Source organism: Microplitis mediator, chromosome 3, assembly GCF_029852145.1.
Source record: "Microplitis mediator isolate UGA2020A chromosome 3, iyMicMedi2.1, whole genome shotgun sequence".
Classification (NCBI taxonomy): Eukaryota; Metazoa; Arthropoda; class Insecta; order Hymenoptera; family Braconidae; genus Microplitis; species Microplitis mediator.
The window spans coordinates 22,747,749-22,769,576 of NC_079971.1; the positions used below are offsets into that span (position 1 = coordinate 22,747,749).

Sequence of the window (21,828 nt, forward strand, 5' to 3'; positions counted from 1 at the left end):
ATTACGAGGTGAGATATATTCATTTCTTGGTAATTTTTTATTGACTCGTTATATTAGGTTGTGCAAATATCCGTTTCTTATGAGAATATAATATTAAATCTCGTAAAGTTAACGATGGAACATTTTCTTACAAAGCGCTCATCACACATTATCACTAGTGTAATAGGATCAATTTCATTGCTTTTCAGGTACCACCAGGGTGCCTCGCAGAATTCAAGTCCGCTTTTGAGTCACAACTAGGAGATACAGATCCTACGGATATGTCGACTCCCTCGAATGATTTTAGACAAAATGAAACCATACCGCTAGTTATCGAATTCGATCCTCAAAAGATTGTAAGTAATAAGTTAACAATAATAAAATATACCGCCCTGTCAATCGTTGTATTGGTGTCGATTGTTTCGATAATGCTAGTAATGTACGATTATTACCGGCGTAAATCTTGCCATAACGACAGATCGTTTCGAAAATTAAGTAAAGTAATCATTTTCGACAAGGATGATGTCACTATTTTGTGAATAATCCAAATACTAAATATAAGCTCTAGAAATAAGTTTTTACCGTATTATGTAGTTAATGCCATAAGAGTTTGTAAGCAACTACATCTAATTTTTTAGACGAAAGCACTTGTCACTTCTTAATATATTTGAATTAGTTCCGTTTGTAAGTCAGGACCAGTTTTAGATGTAAGGACTGTTTTCCATATGAGCTTTGCCTGTATCGAATGTACTGACGTGGGTTATTCTGTGGTTCCCCCCTGCCACTACACTCTCACTTAAAGTGAGGTGTGGGGCATCCTGTGATGATGCAGTACAGCAGGCAGAAATCGGTCCACACCCGCCCAAAAAAATGGTTATTAGAAATCAATGAACTGAGTAAAAATGTATGCCCTGTGACAGGCAAGGCCTATATACATAGTGAAATACACAATAAAAAAATATATTGGGGAGTCTAGGGCACGAAGGCCCCCCTCAAAAATTAGGTAAAAATATTTTTTTTATTTTTCGTCAAGTTAATTTTTTCGTTGCAATTTTTTTTTTTTTTAGTGGTCCATTTTACCCTTCATATCACATATCGACCGAAAATATGATAAAAACACGATAGAGGTCATAACATGACGGGAAATAAAAAAAATTGTTTTTTCGATTTTTTGTACAATTATGACTGATTTTTCCCAAACAGACGGAAAATAAACGAATTTGATGGTTAAAAGCCACAAAAAGAAAAAACCGGCTTAAGGGGACCTTCGTGCCCCAAGCTCCCCTACATATGTATTCGTTGCTAGTTTAATCATTTTATTACCTGTACGACGTAAAACTGTTTTAGCTATAAGAACTATTAATGTATAAAATATCATAATTGTAATATGTACCTAGTCTAAGTTTTATCGATAATTTATGACTTAATAAATATTTTTTCTAAGAAAATGGTTTTGAAGACTTATTTTTTATGGGCTGTTTAACCTTAACTCACATCTTTTCAGTACCTCTGTCAGCGAATGCTCTGATTTAATTCGTGAATTTAGTCCCAATCACTTTATAAGACAGACCAAACACATGCTGATTTTTTTTAAGAAATAGTCATAAAAAGAGCCATCTGATCTGTAGATAGGTAAGTATATTCCAGATCATCTTTAGAGACATGGTAAAAGTAATTACAATCATACGCTGCTTACCCTCGCAGATTTGAATCATGGTGGAAACACGGTGGGTTTGTTCCATTTTACCACTGCGATTACGCGGTGGATACACCGAGAACCTCGGTGGTGAAATAGCGCAAAGCCACCGTGGAACCACGGTGGATACACCGCGTAATCACAGTGGAAACACCGTGTATACACAGTGGTCAAGCCACCGTGGAATCACGGTATATACACCGCGTAATCACAGTGGATACACTGTGTATACCCGGTGGTGAAATGGAACAAACCCGCCGTGTAACCACGGTGGATCCACGGTGTTGACACTTCCACGGTGTTTCCACCGTGATTCAAATCTGCGAGGGTACCATGAGCTACAATTGGTGTATTTCTAACCAACCAGTGATTCATCATTATTGGTGACACACAAGAAACCTAAACATATGGAACTGATAAGAGGTCATATTCCGGTCCAGTCAGGCCGGACATGATAGTATTACTTATCACTCGCGGTTGATAACATCGACTGCTTCCGGGCCGAGTAAATGACAGTCCTATTGCACGTACACTTAAAAACCATCAGTTTCGAAGTAACGCACATTAATTCGAAAAATACCTACATTTCATGGAAACAGACTATGGATGTATTCTTCATAACGTCCACGGAAACACAACCCAGACCCCCTTCAATTCCACCTCTCATCAATCTGCTAGGTTCTTTACGAGACATTCTTCACCTTATATCATACTTCACATCTTCAGTATCTAACTATGTTGCATCTATTACTGTACACAAAGTAGGGTTAAATCAAGGGTCTTTATTATAAGATCGGCTACCAGTTTACTAAGTAATAATGCCTAAACAGAAGTGCTAGAAATTATGTCAACCGAATTCACTCTTATCGCTATTTATGTGACTCATTTTTCATGGCGAAAATCAAAACACCAAATCATGGTTCCGGAAATTCCGAACCACATCGACAAACCATGCCGGGAACTGATATGGCCCGCTATCAACGTCCTGCCAGGACATAGGTATTATGAGAACACTCGTCTGAGTCAACGGTTTAAAGTAGGTGAAATGAATTTCAAACGTGACACTTAAGGCCTATTCCCGCTTGCGAAAATTAATTCCAACATCTAGCAGAACTTCGGCACTTAAGCCAGATAACTAATCAAAAGCTTTAAATTCCATGACAATCTCAGCTCAGCTTCGCTCACAGCTCTTAGAAATAAGATTGATAAGTTTTCAATTTCTCATAAGATCAATCGCAACAATCATTACCTGAAATATAATGATCAATAATTGGAATAGTATAGCAGATCAGAGTGGAACGCACTTTTCCTGTCCTTATGTTTTAGTTCTGGTAGGAAATGAATTTATCAAAATTTCACCGTGTGATTGTTTAGAACTAATATTTACTACAATAAATAGGTGCAATGTAAGAGTAGTGGTGTTACAGTGTGCGCCTTTCTATTCATTTCAATCCTACTTTGTGTATAATATCTTATTTGATGACACACAAGAACCCGAACCATATGAAACTAATAAGAAGTTATATCGACGTTTGGTTAAGCCGGAAATAGTATTATTACTTTCCTTTGGTGGTTGATATCATAGGCACCTTCCAGACCGAGTAAATGATAGTCCTAGTGAACGTGCCTCTAACAGCTATAAGCTTGAAAGTAACGTTCATTAATTTTAAAAATACTTACTTTCCGCGGAAACAAGCTATTCCAGTAGAATTTATGGCTCAAAAATCGATTTATGATTCCAAAAAGATATTTTTATTTGATTCCGATATAACAATTTTTCCTGACTAAGTTTGCACCTGTACCATATGCTGCAATAACGATCAAAAAGACCTTTTTTTTCGTATCAGTTTTTTGACTAATGCGCACTGTTATAAACCACCTAACGAATTGTGTTAATTACCTCTTATTTGTTGTAGTTAAATATCAACCGATTTGTACGGTGGTGCATATAGAACAATGCCGAGTCTGAATAGACGTGTTTAGTTATCTTTGTAAAGAGTAGATTGACGTTTCGATTGATTCATAGTCGCGATTTTATTACGTCTAGTGAAATGATTAAACTAGTGTTGCTTTGTTATTAATGCGTTATTCTAATAGCTTTTAGAATCATCAATCAAACAATGTTTCTATAGAAATCGATTTTGCCGTTTTGAAAATGCGCAGCACCGGAAACAATAATGAAATTATAATTTTTTATAGTTTTATTCTTATCATTAGTTACATTACAGGAGAGTATATATATATATATATATATATATATATATATATATATATATATATATATATATATATATATATATATAAAAATACAAAAACAACACATTATAACATGAATGAATATATCAAGTCTTCCGATTGGTAATCACACCACAAATGAACATCATAACAAACATTCTTATTACATCATAAAAATTTCCAGTACTGGAATGGTGATATGTGTGCAATATATAACTTATCACAATAAAAATAAGAAGACTATTCATCAGACTTTTTTAATGTTAACGTAATAATTTACTGATCGATAAATCTAATAGCTTTTCGAAAAAAGAACGAAATTCCCGGTTAGATTCTCTAGACATTTAGTCAGTATTCATGGTTTTTTTACTAATAAGTATCGTTATAAAACACCTGATAAATTGTGTTAACTATCTCTTATTATTCATATTCTGGTTGAATGTCAACTAATAATCCTGCTGGTAAGTATAGGACAATGTCGAGTATCAATAGATGTATGTTGTTATCTTTGCAAAGAGTAGATTGACATTTTATATGATTCACAATCGTGATATAACTCGGTCTCGTAAAATGATTTAACTAGTATTGGTTAGTTATTTATGCGTTATTCTATTAGCTCTTTAAATTATTAGTCTAAATAATGTTTTAATAGGTATCGATATTACTGTTTTTAAAACGCGTAAACCCAAAACAATACTAAAACAATAATTTTTTATAGTTTTATTCTTTTTATTAGTTACATCACGGGGGAGTATATATATATATATATACATGTATATATATGTGGTGGCTCGGCTTCACTTCGCGAGATGACACTGTACAACTCGCGCCTTTCGCAGTACCTCGGCACTATGCCTGTTTCAATATATAAAATTTCCAACATGTAACTTCCAACTTAGTGTCTTAGGTGAGGTATACAATAGATACACCCAAATGATGAGTCTCAGCTATCGTATGCTTAGACGAAACGCCTCTCACCCCACAAATTCCTGTTTCCATCTCTCCTCTTCTCATTATCTCTCACAATGTTTCATTCTTTTTTATTTGCCGACTTAGGCAGTGATTTTTTCAATCTAATCCTAACCATTCGTCGCTAAATGAACATATATATATAATCTCTGTAAGCTGTATCTCTAATAAAGACATGAAAAAAAGTATTGAACAATTATATGACCAACGTTGTCAAGTCTAATCCGATAGTGTCATAATTTATAAACCGATTTGTTATTCTTTTGTCTAGAAACTTCAAAACAAACGTCAAAGAACAGCATAAAAACATATAGATGGTGTCATTATATTGATAGCTGAGCAAAGACTGATGCATTTGGATTGAACTCGAATAACCAACAAATCCAAGATATCATTGCCAACTAAATAAATGAGCCAATCAGTCATTGAATACACTGATTTATTATATATTGTCAACGATGTTTGTTGGGAATAGTGGAATACTGGCGAAGATTAGGAAGTGAAGACGAGCGTCAGCTCTGTTTGGTTTATTGAGAGTGACTATACAATAATGAGTGTCATTAATACCTCATGGGCTGAGATGCGTATGACTCCTGTATGTGTAAGAAGAAATGAGACTTGCATAAGTGCCATCGTTTTCAACAATAATTGATCGAAACATATGTAATGGTGATATATTATGTACACTTTGCTTGTAAATACTAATTATCAAATTTAACAGCATTTTAAGAATGAACTAGAAGTCTAACCAACTATTAGTGCTCGAAGCAAGCAAGCATTTATTATAAATATCGTATTGAATATATAGAAATCAGTACGTTTAGTGTAAACTTTTAACATGAAACCACTTAAAAATAATTTAGATTTGAAACTTCAATTTGTTTTGAATTCTAAATTAATAGTCGCGATTACTCACTAGAATTATTAATTAAATAGACTTACCATGAGTCCTAAATATTGATGATAAATAACAAATAATAAACAAGTGCCCCAAATAATGTATGACAATTATGGCAACTTAAATCTATTAACTCTTTTTTTTTTAAATTAGTTTCAGCAAAACAATTAATCAGCGTAAAAATTAGTAAAAAGGTCTAGTGTAATCGTATTGGTTCGCTGATACCGACAGTAAATGATAACGATAGTGATCGCGTCGAAACCCGAGACCCAATCAAAATTATTATTTAGATAGGGAATATTTCCTCTACTCCCATACAAAGTCACCGTTAATGGAAAAAATGCCGTAGATCGGCCGATGTCTGACTGCCGTCACTCGGGCAAGCATTGGCAATTAGTAATGGCCCGGACCTGGTTAATTACCAGCAGCCGTTTAATTTATTAAACGACGCTGCCGATGGCTGGCCAATGAATGGCTGCTTACGACTGGCCGATTATCGGTTCGCAACGTTGGGCTACTGTTGGTGAATCAGTGTTCCATGATTGATTGTTGTTAAAGTAGACTGAATAAGTAGATTAGCCATCAGAAGGACGGCAGTTCGCGCCCAGAGCCCGGCAGAATTTTCAACCGAAGTGTCTATTGGCACCATACACGGATCAGTTCCGTATACGGTATAAAATCCACGGAAATATATACAGATACAAATGTCAAATTTTTCATATCCGTAGATGAAATCAACGGAAGAAAGAAAATTTCCATCTAGTGTGAAAAATTTCCGTGTCTTTAAAACTATCCCTAGATCAATCCGTGAATAACTAAATTAACCACTGCTTGATGTTCTGAATAAAGAAATCAAAGTGCAGATATTCCTTTCAAATATTTAATGAAAAAAATCTATAAAAAACAAAATATGTTAAAATATAAAAAAAATATATTTTTCATATAAAAAATATATAAATATATATATAAAATATGTATAAAAAATATATTTTAAATAGCTAACTTTTGGCCGATTTTCGTATATATATTTTAGATATTTTAAATGGTATTTAAATATATTAAAAATATATCTTGGAGAACAAAAAACATATAAAAAATATATTTTTTTTCTAAACTTTATATATTTTTGTCCTAAGTTATTAGTTTAAATAAAATTATTTTTTTTATATATTTGAAATATATTCTCAATATATTTTTTTTATGTTTTTATACATATATTTTTTATATGTTCTAAGATATATTTTTAATATATTTAAAATACATTTAAAATATGGGTCATTCCATCTCAATTCAACGACATTGCGACGGTGAACCTTTTCGATTTTTTTGATTTTTTAATATGTTTTCATACATGTAGAAAGAAGTCTTGAGCTAAATTTTCAGCTCTTTATCTCCACCCCTTCCGGAGTTATAATTTTTGCTTAAAAAGGATATATCTTTGACTATAGTTGTGATAATATCTCACGTCATGGGGGGTCATTTTGTTTGATTTTTAACGCTCTTTCTGAAAAATAATTCAAAATCAGAAACAAAAAATTTTGTAACGTTTTTTTAGCCATTTTTAGTTAAAAAATTAGTTTTTCGTACAATGGGACACTTAATTTGTTTCAAAAAAATTCCTGAAATTCTATGTTGAAAAACAAAATTTTCGAGTCATAGCCCAAGATAGGCATCAAATAACTTCTAGTAAAATAAATTAGAAACCAATTTTTTTTTAAGTTACTTTGATTGATTTTTCTTCTCAGATCACAGAATATTTTCAGATAGTCTCACAATACACAACAATACTTTTTTCTGAGTATTCTCAGTGGAAAATATAATATTTCACACGAAAATGTATAATTTAAGTACTTTTTTTGTAATTTATTGTATCTTTTTAAATTTAAATTTAAATATATGAACCATACGTACGTATGATGTACATCATATTATTCACATTTATTACTCTCAAATCTACTACGATATTATTGGTAGTACTTATCTGATATTAGTTTGAGATAACATTTTGATCAATTAATTAACTCAATATACTTCATAATTCATCAAAAATTTTTGAATTCAACATTATTTCGAATTAATAACAAAACAAAATTTACAATAAAACAGAATTAATTATGATTATAATCAAAAAAGATAAATTATAATCAAAAAAGAAAAAAATAATCGTATCTCCATTACATCCACGGAAATTTTATCCGTATCTCTATTACATCCACGGAAATTTTATCCGTATTTCTAACTATTTCCGTATTGCCGCTTAGTGCTGGAAAAAAATGCTCGATTGTGGGGCAGCACTACACTCATTACTGCGCGGAACCTGATTGAGTGATATGCGCACAGGACTCAGTCAGGTCAACAAAGACAGCTATTTTTTTGTCTCTTAGAGTTCGATCTGGTTGTGTGTGTATCGTTTAAAAAGAAATATATACATTAGGGTGATTCAAAAAACAAACAAATTTTTTTTTTTCTTCCAAACAGGTTTAAAAGTTTCGTTTAGATAAAAAAAGACGCCTGTGAAAATTAGAGCTCTTAATATTAATATTAACATTGTCCGCATTGCACTTTTCTATTTCCCATAAGAATAACATGGAAAAAATTTTTTTTACGTCTTCTGATTTTTATAAGTAGCTAACGATGCGTCATAGGAATAATTGGCAGGTATATTTTTGTAGGGAATTGAATGCTCTACAAAAAAAGATTCTTATCATTTTTTGAGGAATCTATTTGTTGAAAAGTTATTTGAGGTTGAAGTCAAATTCATATTAAATTTTGAGATTTTCTTACTTTTCCGGCGAAACTATCAGACCTATTACAAAATATCATTGGACCTTTTTTGTAGATAATTTTATTCCCTAGAAGTTTTTCTCATAAAGTTTTTTCGAATTTCGCATTGTTTATTAGTTATTTTTATTTTAATGTCATGCTCATAAAAAAAACAGTCTTCTGATCGATTTTAATAGCTTGACATTAAAATAAAAATAACTAATAAACAATGCGAAATTCGAAAAAACTTTATGAGAAAAACTTCTAGGGAATAAAATTATCTACAAAAAAGGTCCAATGATATTTTGTAATAGGTCTGATAGTTTCGCCGGAAAAGTAAGAAAATCTCAAAATTTAATATGAATTTGACTTCAACCTCAAATAACTTTTCAACAAATAGATTCCTCAAAAAATGATAAGAATCTTTTTTTGTAGAGCATTCAATTCCCTACAAAAATATACCTGCCAATTATTCCTATGACGCATCGTTAGCTACTTATAAAAATCAGAAGACGTAAAAAAAATTTTTTCCATGTTATTCTTATGGGAAATAGAAAAGTGCAATGCGGACAATGTTAATATTAATATTAAGAGCTCTAATTTTCACAGGCGTCTATTTTATTTAAACGAAACTTTTGAACCTGTTTGGAAGAAGAAAAAAAAATTTGTTTGTTTTTTGAATCACCCTAATATACATATATATAAAAGTGGATTAGCGAAATTCACTAGCAATTAGTAAATATTCACTAGGGTGGCCCAAAAAAACCGACTATTTTTTATTTTTGAGTCTCTTATGAAAATTTGTTGATTCAAGATGTTTGAGGAAGCCTCTCCAAAAATCAGCTCGATAAAAAATTTTCAAGAGGTCGCTCAGGAATTTTGAAAATATCAAAAATGATCGAAATTCGGATTTTTTTGTTCTAAATTTCTTCTTTCTCGTGGTAGCTATAGTTTATATTTATGAAATCATGACTACGCTGAAAATTTCAGCCCAAAATTAAAATATTTAAACGTCGCTCAAGAATTTTTAATGTTTCCGAGTACTGTCTCTTGGATATTTTCGAGCGACCCTTGGATATTAATAATAAAGCTTCTCAATTTTTTCACCATCAACTTGTATCATAATGAATAAAAATACAACCCGAGAAATATAAATAATAAGTTATTTACATACTTTTTTATTTTTTAATTCAATTTTCAGCTTTTTTCGCTTATTCAAATCTTACCCAATTTTATTGTTTAAGACTGTCCTGTATATTTTCGGTTATGAAAAAGTTATATTTAAGTGAAATGACAATAATTGAGTTATAAAAAAATACAAAAACTAATTCAAAGTATTAGTTACATATTGTCAGTTAATATTCAAAATTCTTGAGCGCCGTTTAAATATTTAAATACTGGGCTGAAATTTTCAGCATAGTCATTATAGATATAAATTATTGCAGCCACGAGGAAGAAAAAATTTATAAACAAAAAATCCGAATTCCAATTATTTTTGATATTTTCAAAATTCGTGAGCCACCTCTTGGAAATTTTTATTCGAGCTGATTGGAGTGGCCTCTTAAAACATCTTAAGCCAACAAATTTTCATAAGAGACTCGAAAAAAAGAATAGTCGGTTTTTTTGGGCCACCCTAATATTCACTAATTTTCACTAATTCAGTTTTAGAGAGTAAGTGTAAATAAACTTTTTAAAAATGATCGCTCACAACATTCGCATATACACTGTAAAAAGAGCGGTGTTAAAAATGGACTCATTTTAACTCCGCCAGGTGTTAAAATAAAATTACACCGGTGTAGGAGGAGTAATTCACCGGTGTTAAAAATACCGGTGTTAAATCAGGGTAGCCGGTGTAAAAGCGGAGTAAAATCGGTGTAAAAGCGGGGTAACCGGTGTACAAACGGAGTAATATCGGTGTAAAAGCGGGGTAACCGGTGTAAAATCGGAGTAATACCGGTGTAAAAGCGGGGTAAATTGCGTCCGCTTGGAGTATTAACTTTAAAGATGATAAAACACAAAAAATAACAGTTCTCTATGAAAATTAATAAAGAATATTATTTATTAACAAGTACAGTGATCGAGTAAGTAAAAATATTCACAAAGTAAAATATTTTAACATCGGTAAAGAATATCTACACCGGCGGCGGCGTTATTTTAACACCGGTCTAGAATATTTACACCGGCAGCGGTGTTATTTTAACACCGGAGAATTTTTTTTAACACCGGTCTAGAATATTTACACCGGCAGCGGTGTTATTTTAACACCGGAGATTTTTTTTTAACACCGGTACAGAATATTTACACCGGCAGCGGCGTTATTTTAACACCGAAGATTTTTTTTTAACACCGGTCAAGAATATTTACACCGGCAGTGGCGTTATTTTCACACCGCTTTCGGGGGTAAATTTAACACCGATAATTTTAACACCTACACCGATTGGACTTACCCCGGTGATTTTTTACAGTGTAATAAAGAAGAGAAAAAACAATAAATGACATTTTAGGTTTCCAATAAATATATTTAATACGTAATATATAAAAGTACAAGAAAAATCTATCGTAGTTATTTGTAAAAAAATAAAATACTGATCGATAACATGGGATATGGTTCTATACAAAAAGCAAGTCAGTACTTTAAAGAACTCGAGTTAAAAGATGTGTTTAGCTGAATTTCCTGATTAGTTTTCCATGTCATAAGTTCCTTTTCAACGTTTGATTGGTTCTTGGATTTCAGGGAACTGAGCCATCTATTAAATAACGGTCGCTTGTGATTTTCATTACTAAAAGGTTTTTTATTCTCGACCATCAATCGGTAATATCGAATAATGGTGTGCGCTCCAATCCACAAAATTGATATAATTGAGCCAATAATTTTCCATATGTCAGAAATATTCTGCGAATGCAAACTGATTTCTTTTCTCAGTCCTTGTTTTCGTGAGTCAAAGGAAAGGAATCTCGGGATTATTGAGTGATGATTGAAATTACAGTAGGGATCCAACACGAATAAAGTCCATATTACTAATACAAAACTAAATGAAAGTGGTATATTCCAGCCTAATCTTGATCGGAAATCGAATCCTCGTAGAATGCGTAGTCCGCCTTTGTCATCTGAAAATATTTGATAATAACAAAATTAGAACGAAAACAATAGTCTCAAGTAAAATGGCGGCCAAAAGTTACGAGTTTGAGTATACAGTCACGATTCTACAAATTTTAATTCATACGTAACTTAAACTGAAGCCATTTTACTAACATTTCTTTTACATGCGTCAATAAGTATGAATACAGAAAAAAAAAGATTTCTTGCTGCGAGAAATATTTTGCATTATGAGTTGGAACTAAAAAAATTTCTTGGCCCAAAAATTTTTTCTCGCCCAAAGATAAATTTTGTTTCCAATTCATAATGCAAAAAATTTCTTTGGGCACATGATAATAATTTTCTTGGAGTGAGTGAACATTTTCATCGTCAAGAAATCCCTTTTTTCGGTGCAAAATTTAGTAACTTACCTTCTACATTACTGAGAAAAGATAAAAATATTTGAGTCAACAAAATCAGAACAACAAAAGAAAGACTTCCATCTGGAATAGATATTACTCTTCCTAAATCGACTATAGTTCCGTTGTTACTAACAATTTTCTGTTGCGCATTTTCAATAAGAGTAATATTGTGCTGTTTAAATGAATCTACAAAATGTAGGACAATATCTACAGGATTATCACCAGTTACATATAAAATAGTGAAGGAACTGACTAAAAAGACGGCAACCCTCCACTGTGACGCTAATGCATACGTATAATATCTTACAGGATAAAGTTTCTCACGTGCTGTATTGAAAGTACGAATATAACCTGAATGAAAATAACACACATTTTTATTATTATCATAAATTGTGTATTATGAGGCTTGCCATTCGAAAATCGACGGTCACTATTACTATGAGAGCTACTATAAAAATTTTGAATTATTTTAAAATAGACATTAACGATTTTAACAGAAATTATTGAATTTTCATCTATAGACAAACAAATGCACTGGGAAAACCTAAACGTTTTACTGTTGTATGCAATTATTTTATTTTCTATGATAAGCATTTTCATAAAAAAATTTTTTTTTTTCGACTCAATCTCATTAAGATGCATATAAATTTCTAATAACATCTAATAAAATTTAATCAGAAAATAATATTATTGAAATTGAAAGTTTTTTATTACACGAAGAGAAGTTTATAGTAACAATTTCCGTATATTATTATTCCCTTACGATTACGGTAATAATTACCATACACTCAGAAAATTAAGTAATTGTGTTTATTATCCTAAATTTTTAATTCCAATCATCTAGAATGATTCGAAAGTTTTTAAATGCAAAGATAGTTAGTGTTATAATTTTTTTTTAATATAGATAATAATATCAGGATGGTAACAGTTACTATCAGGGATTGTAATTAATATTGTTACGATCTAGATGATTGATACAATCATCTAGATAATATTCACTACTATCGGATTGACAGTAAAAATTTTACCATTACTAAATGATAATTCCTATCATTTAATTTTCTGAGTGTAATATTATGGTAATAATTACTATGTTATTATAGTAAAGATTACCATAATAATATGGGAGTTTTTCAAATTTATTATAGGAGTGCACTATGATATATGGGATTTCTTTCAATGTGACTATGGGAATTATTCTCATAAGTACACTCAGAAAATTAAATAATAGAAACTACTATCTAGTTATGGTAAAATTTTAACCATCAATCCGATAGTAGTGAATATTATCTAGATGAAAGTATAAATCATCTAGATTGTAATATTCACCATATTTACACTGTAAAAAGAGCGGTGTTAAAAATGGACTCATTTTAACTCCGCCCGGTGTTGAAATAAAATTACACTGGTGTAGGAGGAGTCATTCACCGGTGTTAAAAATACCGGTGTAAAAACGGAGTAATACCGGTGTAAAAGCTGGGTAAAATCACAAAAATGTCAGTTCTTTATGAAAATTAATAAAGAATGTTATTTATTAACAAGTATAGTGATCGAGTAAGTAAAAATATTCACAAAGTAAAATATTTTAACACCGGTAAAGAATATCTACACCGGCGGCGGCGTTATTTTACCACCGGTATAGAATATTTACACCGGCAGCGGTGTTATTTTAACACCGGAGAATTTTTTTTAACACCGGTACAGAATATTTACACCGGCGGCGGTGTTATTTTAACACCGGTACAGAAAATTTACACCGGCGGCGGCGTTATTCTCACACCGCTTTCGGTGTTGAAATTTAACACCGCCAATTTTAACACCTACACCGCTTGGACTTACCCCGATGATTTTTATAGTGTATAATAATTGTTACAATCCTGTATGTTAACTAGAGTTAATTATTATTATTATTCTAAATAATTATATTTCTAATCCAGATGGTAACAGTTACCATCAGAAATTATAATTGTTACCATCCTGATAGTAACTGTTACGAAATTTAATGCAGAAGTTATCATCATAATTATTAATTCTATTAAAAAAAATTATAACACTAACTATTTTTGCAGTGCAAAACGTTCCAATCATTCTAGATGATTGGAATTAAAAATTTAGCATAATAAACACAATCACTTAATTTTCTGAGTGTACGGTAATCATTACCATAATTCAATTACCATACGATATCCCATAATTCCGAGTAATTATTACCATAACGACATAGGTTGATATTTCATGAACGTACTCGAAGCGGTTAAACCACAATTTTTTCTCCGTGTAGATTCAATAATATTCAATCATAAATATTCTATAAACTTTAAACTTAATTATTTAGTTGTAATCATCAACAAAATGGCTCTCACGATTCAAAATGGCCGGCCTCATTCGTCGTCATAAATTATTATTTTTATTATTATAGTTACCAGTAGGACTAAGTATAGAATAAGAAGTATCCTGCCAAAATCCTAAAAATATAAAACTAGATGACAGAATAATAATCCAAAAACTATTATCATAAAAAGTGCTGTCATGTAACGAAAACACAATATTCGTGATAGCTAAATTTGCTAAAGTAATAACATCTCCAACGATAAACACAGTATTGTTTTTAACATTTCTTCTGTCAGAAAATCTCGATATCAGATTGAGTAGTCCCATGTCAAATACGAACCAAACACACAGCAACCAAAATCGCATGATATCAATTTCCGGTAGAATAACAAAAATCATCAACGTTATGCCAATTACATGAAAAGTTTCGGGAATTAGCACTGATAATAATTGAATTCTTGATGGTCGTTCTTTTGATTTGTAGAAACAAACAAACGAATTTATCATCTCGGGAACAATGAATGCGATCATCAAACACGAGATCCACATAATTCGTTCACTTTTCGATTGAACAAGAAAATATATCTTCATTTCGTTTCTGTTTGAATTTTTAATACAGTACACTGTGTGATTAGGCTCCAATTGTGATGTCATAGATAGCAAAGTGGATCTAGATACAATACAGCTTATGAAAAATAATGTGCTGTACAAAAACAGTGCCAAGACTGATAACAACTCGGTTAATTTTTTTTTTAACCGTCTCACTGACGACGGAATACTTGGCAAGCTGTTGAATGATTTGTTCATTTTATCCACAAAGCTTAGACTGTAAAAAAAGAAATTATCGTGATTAGTAAAATTTTTGAATCCAACAACGGTTTTGTTTAAATAATTACCTATTAAAGTAATCATTTGTCAATGGAAGCTTGTCATTGTCCGAGAAATCGTCATCACTTTTCAGATCCAAGTACATATCGTTGATTTTTTTATCGTCAGACAGCATTTTATATATATTGAGTCTGGAAATTTATAAATAATTATTGTAAATAACTCTTGAAATATATCAATTTAATATTTTTTTATTGAATTATTCGATAATTATTGCTGAATTAAATGAGTACTAAATGAGAAATAAGATCAGTCAATATCTTGATTAATTTTTGCTGAATAAAAACAGAAAATTTTACCGAAAAACAAAACAATTTATTAAAAACTGCCCGATTTAGAAATTTAAAAAAACAGTATTGGGGCAGCTGCCCGAGATATAGAATCATATATCGAGAATATAGGGGAGGGTGGGGCAGAGCGGCCCCCCTGAAATTTTGACCAAAAAAAAAAATTTTTTTTTTTTCGACTAATTACTATAAATCCGATATGTTTGCGCATTTTTACCCCTACGCATGACATTTGGGGCAAAATGGACAAGCCCAAAATTTTGAAAAAGTGATTTTTTCATATTTTTATCGTCAAATTAAAAAAAATTATTATAATTCCACATTTCTAGCCCTACGCATAACACCTGGGGCAAAATGGACCAGCCGAAACTTCCGAAAAAATTATTTTTTCATATTTTTCGGCCGTTTCTCTATGTAAGAGGCAAATTTGGTCACTAAAAATTTATAAAAATTAAATTTTTTTTTTTAGTTGATAAATTTTTGAAATAAAGTAAAATTATAGAATTGATTTTTTTTTTTTATTAAATAACAATTAGTAATTAAGGTAATCGAGAGTGAACGATTTTTTACGCTTTAAAAAATTTTTTTCGAGTAATATAAAACCAAAAATAGTTGTCAAGAGAAAGAAATACATTCTTAATGATGAAAACAATTTAAAAAAAAAAAAAACGAAAAAAAAAAATTTTTTATCACTTTTTGAAGGGGGGCCGCTCTGCCCCACAAAAAAAAAAAAATTTTTTTCAGAATTTTGGCAAAATGTCCATAAATTTGTTCGAAATAGGACAAAAGTAAAGTGATCTTATGGTTGAAAGCCACAAAAAATAATAATTGGCTTAGGGGGGCCGCTCTGCCCCACCCTCCCCTACATATAGATTATATATAATTTATATATGTATGTTCTATATATGAATCGTATACTCTTCATATATGATTTATATATGAAATACATCTTCCATAAATAAATCATACTAGTTGAAAATTTTGTGTTCTTGTGTATAAAAACACAATGGTTAAATATTTTGTGTCAACTATTTGACAGCATCAAGTGTAAATTTAACTAAAGATGAATGTGTTATCTGATCTCAACAAATTTTAAACCTGTATTATTGTTTGACACAAGGATAATGTGTTAAATTAACCCAAAAAAATTGAGTGGACAGTTTGGGACATGTGATTTGTGTTAAATTTAACACAAATTTTTCAACTGTGTTCATGGTTTATATATATACACTGTAGTCACAAAAACTAAGGGATATTGAAAAATTTAAAATTCGTAAATGATTTTTACTAGGCTATAACTTGAAGGCATAAAAAATCATTAAATTTCCTGGAAAAACTATGAAAAATTATAAGAAAAAAAAATTTATTGAAGCCCGTAGACTGTTTATCAGACGAGCAAAAATTTGGAAAATTTGTTTTTCGGTAGTTTTCTAAGAATTACCCCGGAACCGTGCATGAAAAAAAATTTTTCGAGACCAAATCTAAAATTTCAATACTTAAAGCTACAATTTGATTTTTTTGTTTTTGCTATATGACCTTTTTTTTTCCAAATTAAAGTCTGTTGAAAATCATTTAAAAATTTGGAATTTTTTCAACATCTCTTAATGTTTGTGACAGAGAATTTAAATTATTAAATAATTATTTTCTGATTAATAATAATTAAATTTAGACACATTTGTTTTTGCAATAAACTATCAGGCAGCTTTGAAAATTTATTTAAAATTTTTTTATCATTAATTATATCTCATTTTCAATACAATGAAAATTTTCACGCATGCGCACGAATATATTTCTGTCTCACCTGCACATTATACTACTGTATTTATTTAGAAAAACATAAAATGAATAATTTCACAGGAAATTTTACAAAACTTATTAAATATTTATTTTTGTTGACAGTTAATGCAAAAAAAAAAAACAGAAATCGAAAATTCATTTCATTTTGATTTCATAAATATAATTTACGATGTGTATTTATGAATACATTTATATATACATATATATATATATATATATCATTTATACATATATACAAAAATGAAATAACTTATGGGTTTATAGAATAATATTACACAGAGGAGATTAATTTTCAAAAATAATTAAAACCACTTACTTTTTTGATGTATTAAGTTTTGTATTTTTTTTTGTGGATTAAACATTTACACAAGGCGGAAAACGCCGAGAAAACTTAGCGTCACTATGCCACTGACTGATACACGTAAAGTACACCGAGAGAAAATGTGATTTTGACCATTTTGGTCCTTTGCTTACACAAAACCTAATCCTCGGACTGACCTGCTGAGAATCCTGAGAATAACAATATCCCCACTTATTTTTTCCTTGAGTTTGACGTCACGACAAATTCTAACATTTTAAAAGGGATGTTTTGAAGGTACTATTTTTAGAAATAAAATTACAGCGAGCAGGAATCAGTATATAGAAGTTCTATTTAATAATTAAATTATTGAACTGAATTAAGAAAAATTATTTCTTATGATAAATTTATAAAATTTAATTAAAATGCAAATTAATTTTTTATTTGATATCACTATTTTTTAGTTGTATAAAATATGTGAGGCAAGATGGCCCGCATGATACCAATAATAGTAAGTAGAAATATATATATTTTTTAATTAGTAATTATTTTCGGTCCAATCATGATACCTCTGATGTTTTAAAGATATTTTAGGCTGGTCTACGATATCTGGGGCATAATGGACCACCTGAAAAAAAATTTGCTACAGAAAAATTATTTTTTCTTCTAAACTAAAATGAATTTGAAAAGTTTATTGATTAAAACTCTTCTAGGTCAATAGATTATATTGTGGTTAAAATCAAAAAATAAAAATTTCAATAAAAATGGTTATATCAGCTAAATAAAATTTTTTTTTAATAAATTTGAAGTCCATGGGATTATAAAGGTACGGAAATAGTATATTTGTGCTTAAAAATTTTTTTTTTCAATAAAAAAAATCAAAAATTTTTTTAAAGCTTATTTGGAGGGGGGTCCTAGACAAAAAAATTTTTTTTTGAGTTTTGGTAAACCCTTAATGGATTTGTTTAAGAAAAGGCCAAATTAGGTTGACCTCTAGATTAAAAGCCATAAAAAATAATTACCAGCTTAAGGGGACCGTCGTGCCCCGGTCTCCCCTACCCAATATCATTGATGCCCACGTGACCTATCGCCCCTTCCTTACATGTAGTTTGAGTTTATAAATAAATTTAAAAAAACCCATTTTGCCTCGCACCTTCTCGTTATCTTACTTAATGTCCATAAAATATATATAAAAATAATTTTCGATATCACAAACTTGGGAAATTTATTTAAATATATGGTAACAAACATCACAAACTTAAATGCAGAGGAACAAATAATTTGAATTACATATTAAATCTTAGAAAATTTTAAATAAATTCCATTTTTCGGAGCTAACAAAAAACTTCTCGGATTAACTTCATATGGAATTTCTGTTTTTTCACAAACATCCACTTTGAAGTTTTCAAGAAGTTTTATAAGACCAACTTTTGTTTGATGGTTGGCAAATCTTGCACCTGAGAAATAATAATTTACTTATATTGTAGAGAATATTTCTATAAAGAAAAGAATATGATAATTACCAATACAATTTCTAGGCCCATCACCAAAAGCCAAAAAACTCATCGGGTGCCTCGCAGCAATTTCCTCATCAGTAAACCGATCGGGATTGAATACTTCTGGGTCTTTATAGATTGCAGGATCATGATGGATCGCCATCACGGGGATCATAACTCGTATATCTTTTCTGATAGTTACGTTTGTGTCAGTAAATGTATAATTAGTGTCTGCACGTCTGATTAAAAACGTTGCGGGTGGATATTTTCTCAACGTCTCTGTAATTATTATTTATTTCTCATTAATATCATTAGATATCGAAAATCGGCTATATCCCGCACAAAAAATATATGAATAACATATATATGTTCCATATAGCCGATACATTGATGCATATATATATTTTTTGTGTGGGTACCCGTGTACCAAAAATTCGTTCCAAAAAAAATTCAAAGAAAGTTCCGCATGTGGAACTTCTGAACATGAGACGGATTAGAACTTCGAATGAAACTTTTTTAGAACGTTAGTGATTTTGATGGTAAAAAAAAAGAAGTGTTTATGAACAAATTTAGATTCAAAAGTGGTGATTTTGGAACTTTTTTGGAATTTTATATAGACATTCCAACAAAGTTACAAAATCACCACTTTTGACTTTTTTATGGACTAAAAAAGGCATTCGAAAACATTCCAAAATCACTACTTTTGAATTTTTTATGGAACAAAGAAAAACGTCCATAAAAAATTCCAAAAAATTTCCAAGAACGTCCTTTTTTGACTCAAAATTTCCTCATAAAAACTTTTTTTTCATCATCAAAATTACAAACGTTCCAAAAAAGTTCTATTCGAAGTTCTAATCTGTCTCATGTTTAGAAGTTCCACATGCGGAACTTTTTTGGAATCTTTTTGGAACTAATTTTTTTTACACGGGTATGAAGCATATATGGATTATATATGTTCTATGTATCGGTCATAGATGCTCCGCGAAAAAGAAAGTCTAAAAATTGAGTCAGAATAGCTCCCTAGAACGTCGAAACGTCAAGATCTGTTAGAAATTCGAATTTCGAAACTCGGACCAAACCCAATAACTTTCCTTTTTTTGAAAATTTCAAATTTTCTTAGCGAGAAGTTAAAAATTACCTTTGAAGATCATATCCATGAATTTCATATTCTTGACCAACTCATAACTGAGTCTCCCATCATTGCTTTTCAACACTCCCCTAATTTCATCCCTTAATTTATCCTGATAATCATGATGCTGGGCCAACTCATAGAGCGCATTACTCATTGTCGTCGAAGAAGTCTCGAATCCCGCCAAAAAAAATACAAATAACTGTGAAGTCAACAGCGTGTCTGTTAACTTAATATCTATTTTATCCGGATTGTCTTGTAACTCCATAATCAAATCAATAAAATCATGTTTAACGACCTTATTAGCCCTGCGATATTCAATAGTGTCCTTCATAATGTTTGTAAAGAAGTTTGTTACCACGCTATCATGCATTATGGGCGCCAGTAATCTATACAACCATGGCGCGGCCTCTCTGATACGGAACCTTATCAATTTTTTCCAATCAATATCGAAAACGTACTTTCCCATCTTACGAAATTCACTTTCCTCATCAGCCATTGCGTTCAATTGAAGCCCGAATGCGCACGTGCCAATAACATCTGTCGTAAAACGTGCCGTCAAATCTCTAACTTCAATTATTCCGTCATTTTCTTTATTGACTGTTTTGGTGACGTAATCTTTGAAATTATCCCCACACTCTACCAATAAATAAAACATTTCTTTTAATTTACCAGAGGTAAATGCCGGTGACAATTTGTGACGCAGTGGCCGCCATTTCGTGTGGTCAAGATTAACAAGATGCTGCGACAGTGGCTCCGCATGTTCGAATGTTTTCAAACCACGGTCAGGAAATTTTGAAAAATCTCGTATGAATATATCTCTCAAAATATCCAAATCTTTCATTATTAATAATGGCTGCCGGCGGATAAATACTCCAATAAATTTATCATTTGGATATTGAACATAATAATCATCAAGCCAACGTCCAAATGATTTTTTACCCATCAATACATCTTTGAAATTACCGACTAGCGGCAAGGGATCCGGCCCCGGTACATTGCGTTCACGCCAATAACCATAAGTTGATATTGACCAATAATAAATAATTAATATTATCAATATCAATGTACAAAAAAATTCAATTATCATTTTTTATTTTTGATTCGCATTAATCAGAGCATTAAATTAAAAAATTTTTTTGTACTTTTTAGAAAATTGATATGTTATTTTTAAGGTTATCTGAAGTTTTTTTTAATTTTTTCACAAGACACTTTATTATATATATATATATATATATATTATACTTATTAACTGCACTTATCAAAGATGATTAAAGTCGGCAATTCACAAGGCCACACTTCATTTTTATCACAAAATTAATTATAAAAATTGATTAATAATTTATTATTATTTTATGTATAATTTAAATAATTAATAATATTTTTAATTGCGCGGGAAAATTTAAATATTTATTTTGAAATAATAAACTAATTATTACCATTAAAAAAAAAACTATTTTATAAATTAATTTACTTGTGTTTACAATTTGTAAATGCGATAAAAGGTTACTGGTAACTCTACTGATTCACTACGTCGCGAGTTTTCTATTACGTCTGCTCGAAT

The 21,828-nt window shown here is 30.7% G+C and overlaps 2 protein-coding genes across 2 annotated transcripts; both read right to left on the reverse strand.

Annotated features, from left to right (window-relative positions):
* Positions 1–11,038: 11,038 nt before the first annotated feature.
* LOC130665811 (uncharacterized) lies at positions 11,039–18,057 on the reverse strand. Its single transcript, XM_057466410.1, has 5 exons — positions 17,658–18,057; positions 15,266–15,388; positions 14,462–15,195; positions 12,048–12,389; positions 11,039–11,648 (listed from the first exon to the last, which is right to left on the reverse strand). The coding sequence occupies exons 2-5, from the start codon at positions 15,370–15,372 to the stop codon at positions 11,167–11,169; spliced, it is 1,665 nt and encodes a 554-aa protein (XP_057322393.1). The 5' UTR covers positions 15,373–15,388; positions 17,658–18,057; the 3' UTR covers positions 11,039–11,166.
* An 851-nt stretch (positions 18,058–18,908) lies between these two features.
* Positions 18,909–21,824, reverse strand: LOC130665812 (probable cytochrome P450 6a14). The gene is made up of 3 exons (XM_057466411.1): positions 20,274–21,824; positions 19,163–19,414; positions 18,909–19,096 (listed from the first exon to the last, which is right to left on the reverse strand). Exons 1-3 carry the CDS (start codon positions 21,352–21,354, stop codon positions 18,933–18,935), a joined length of 1,497 nt encoding a protein of 498 aa, XP_057322394.1. The 5' UTR covers positions 21,355–21,824; the 3' UTR covers positions 18,909–18,932.
* Between the last annotated feature and the right edge of the window lie 4 nt (positions 21,825–21,828).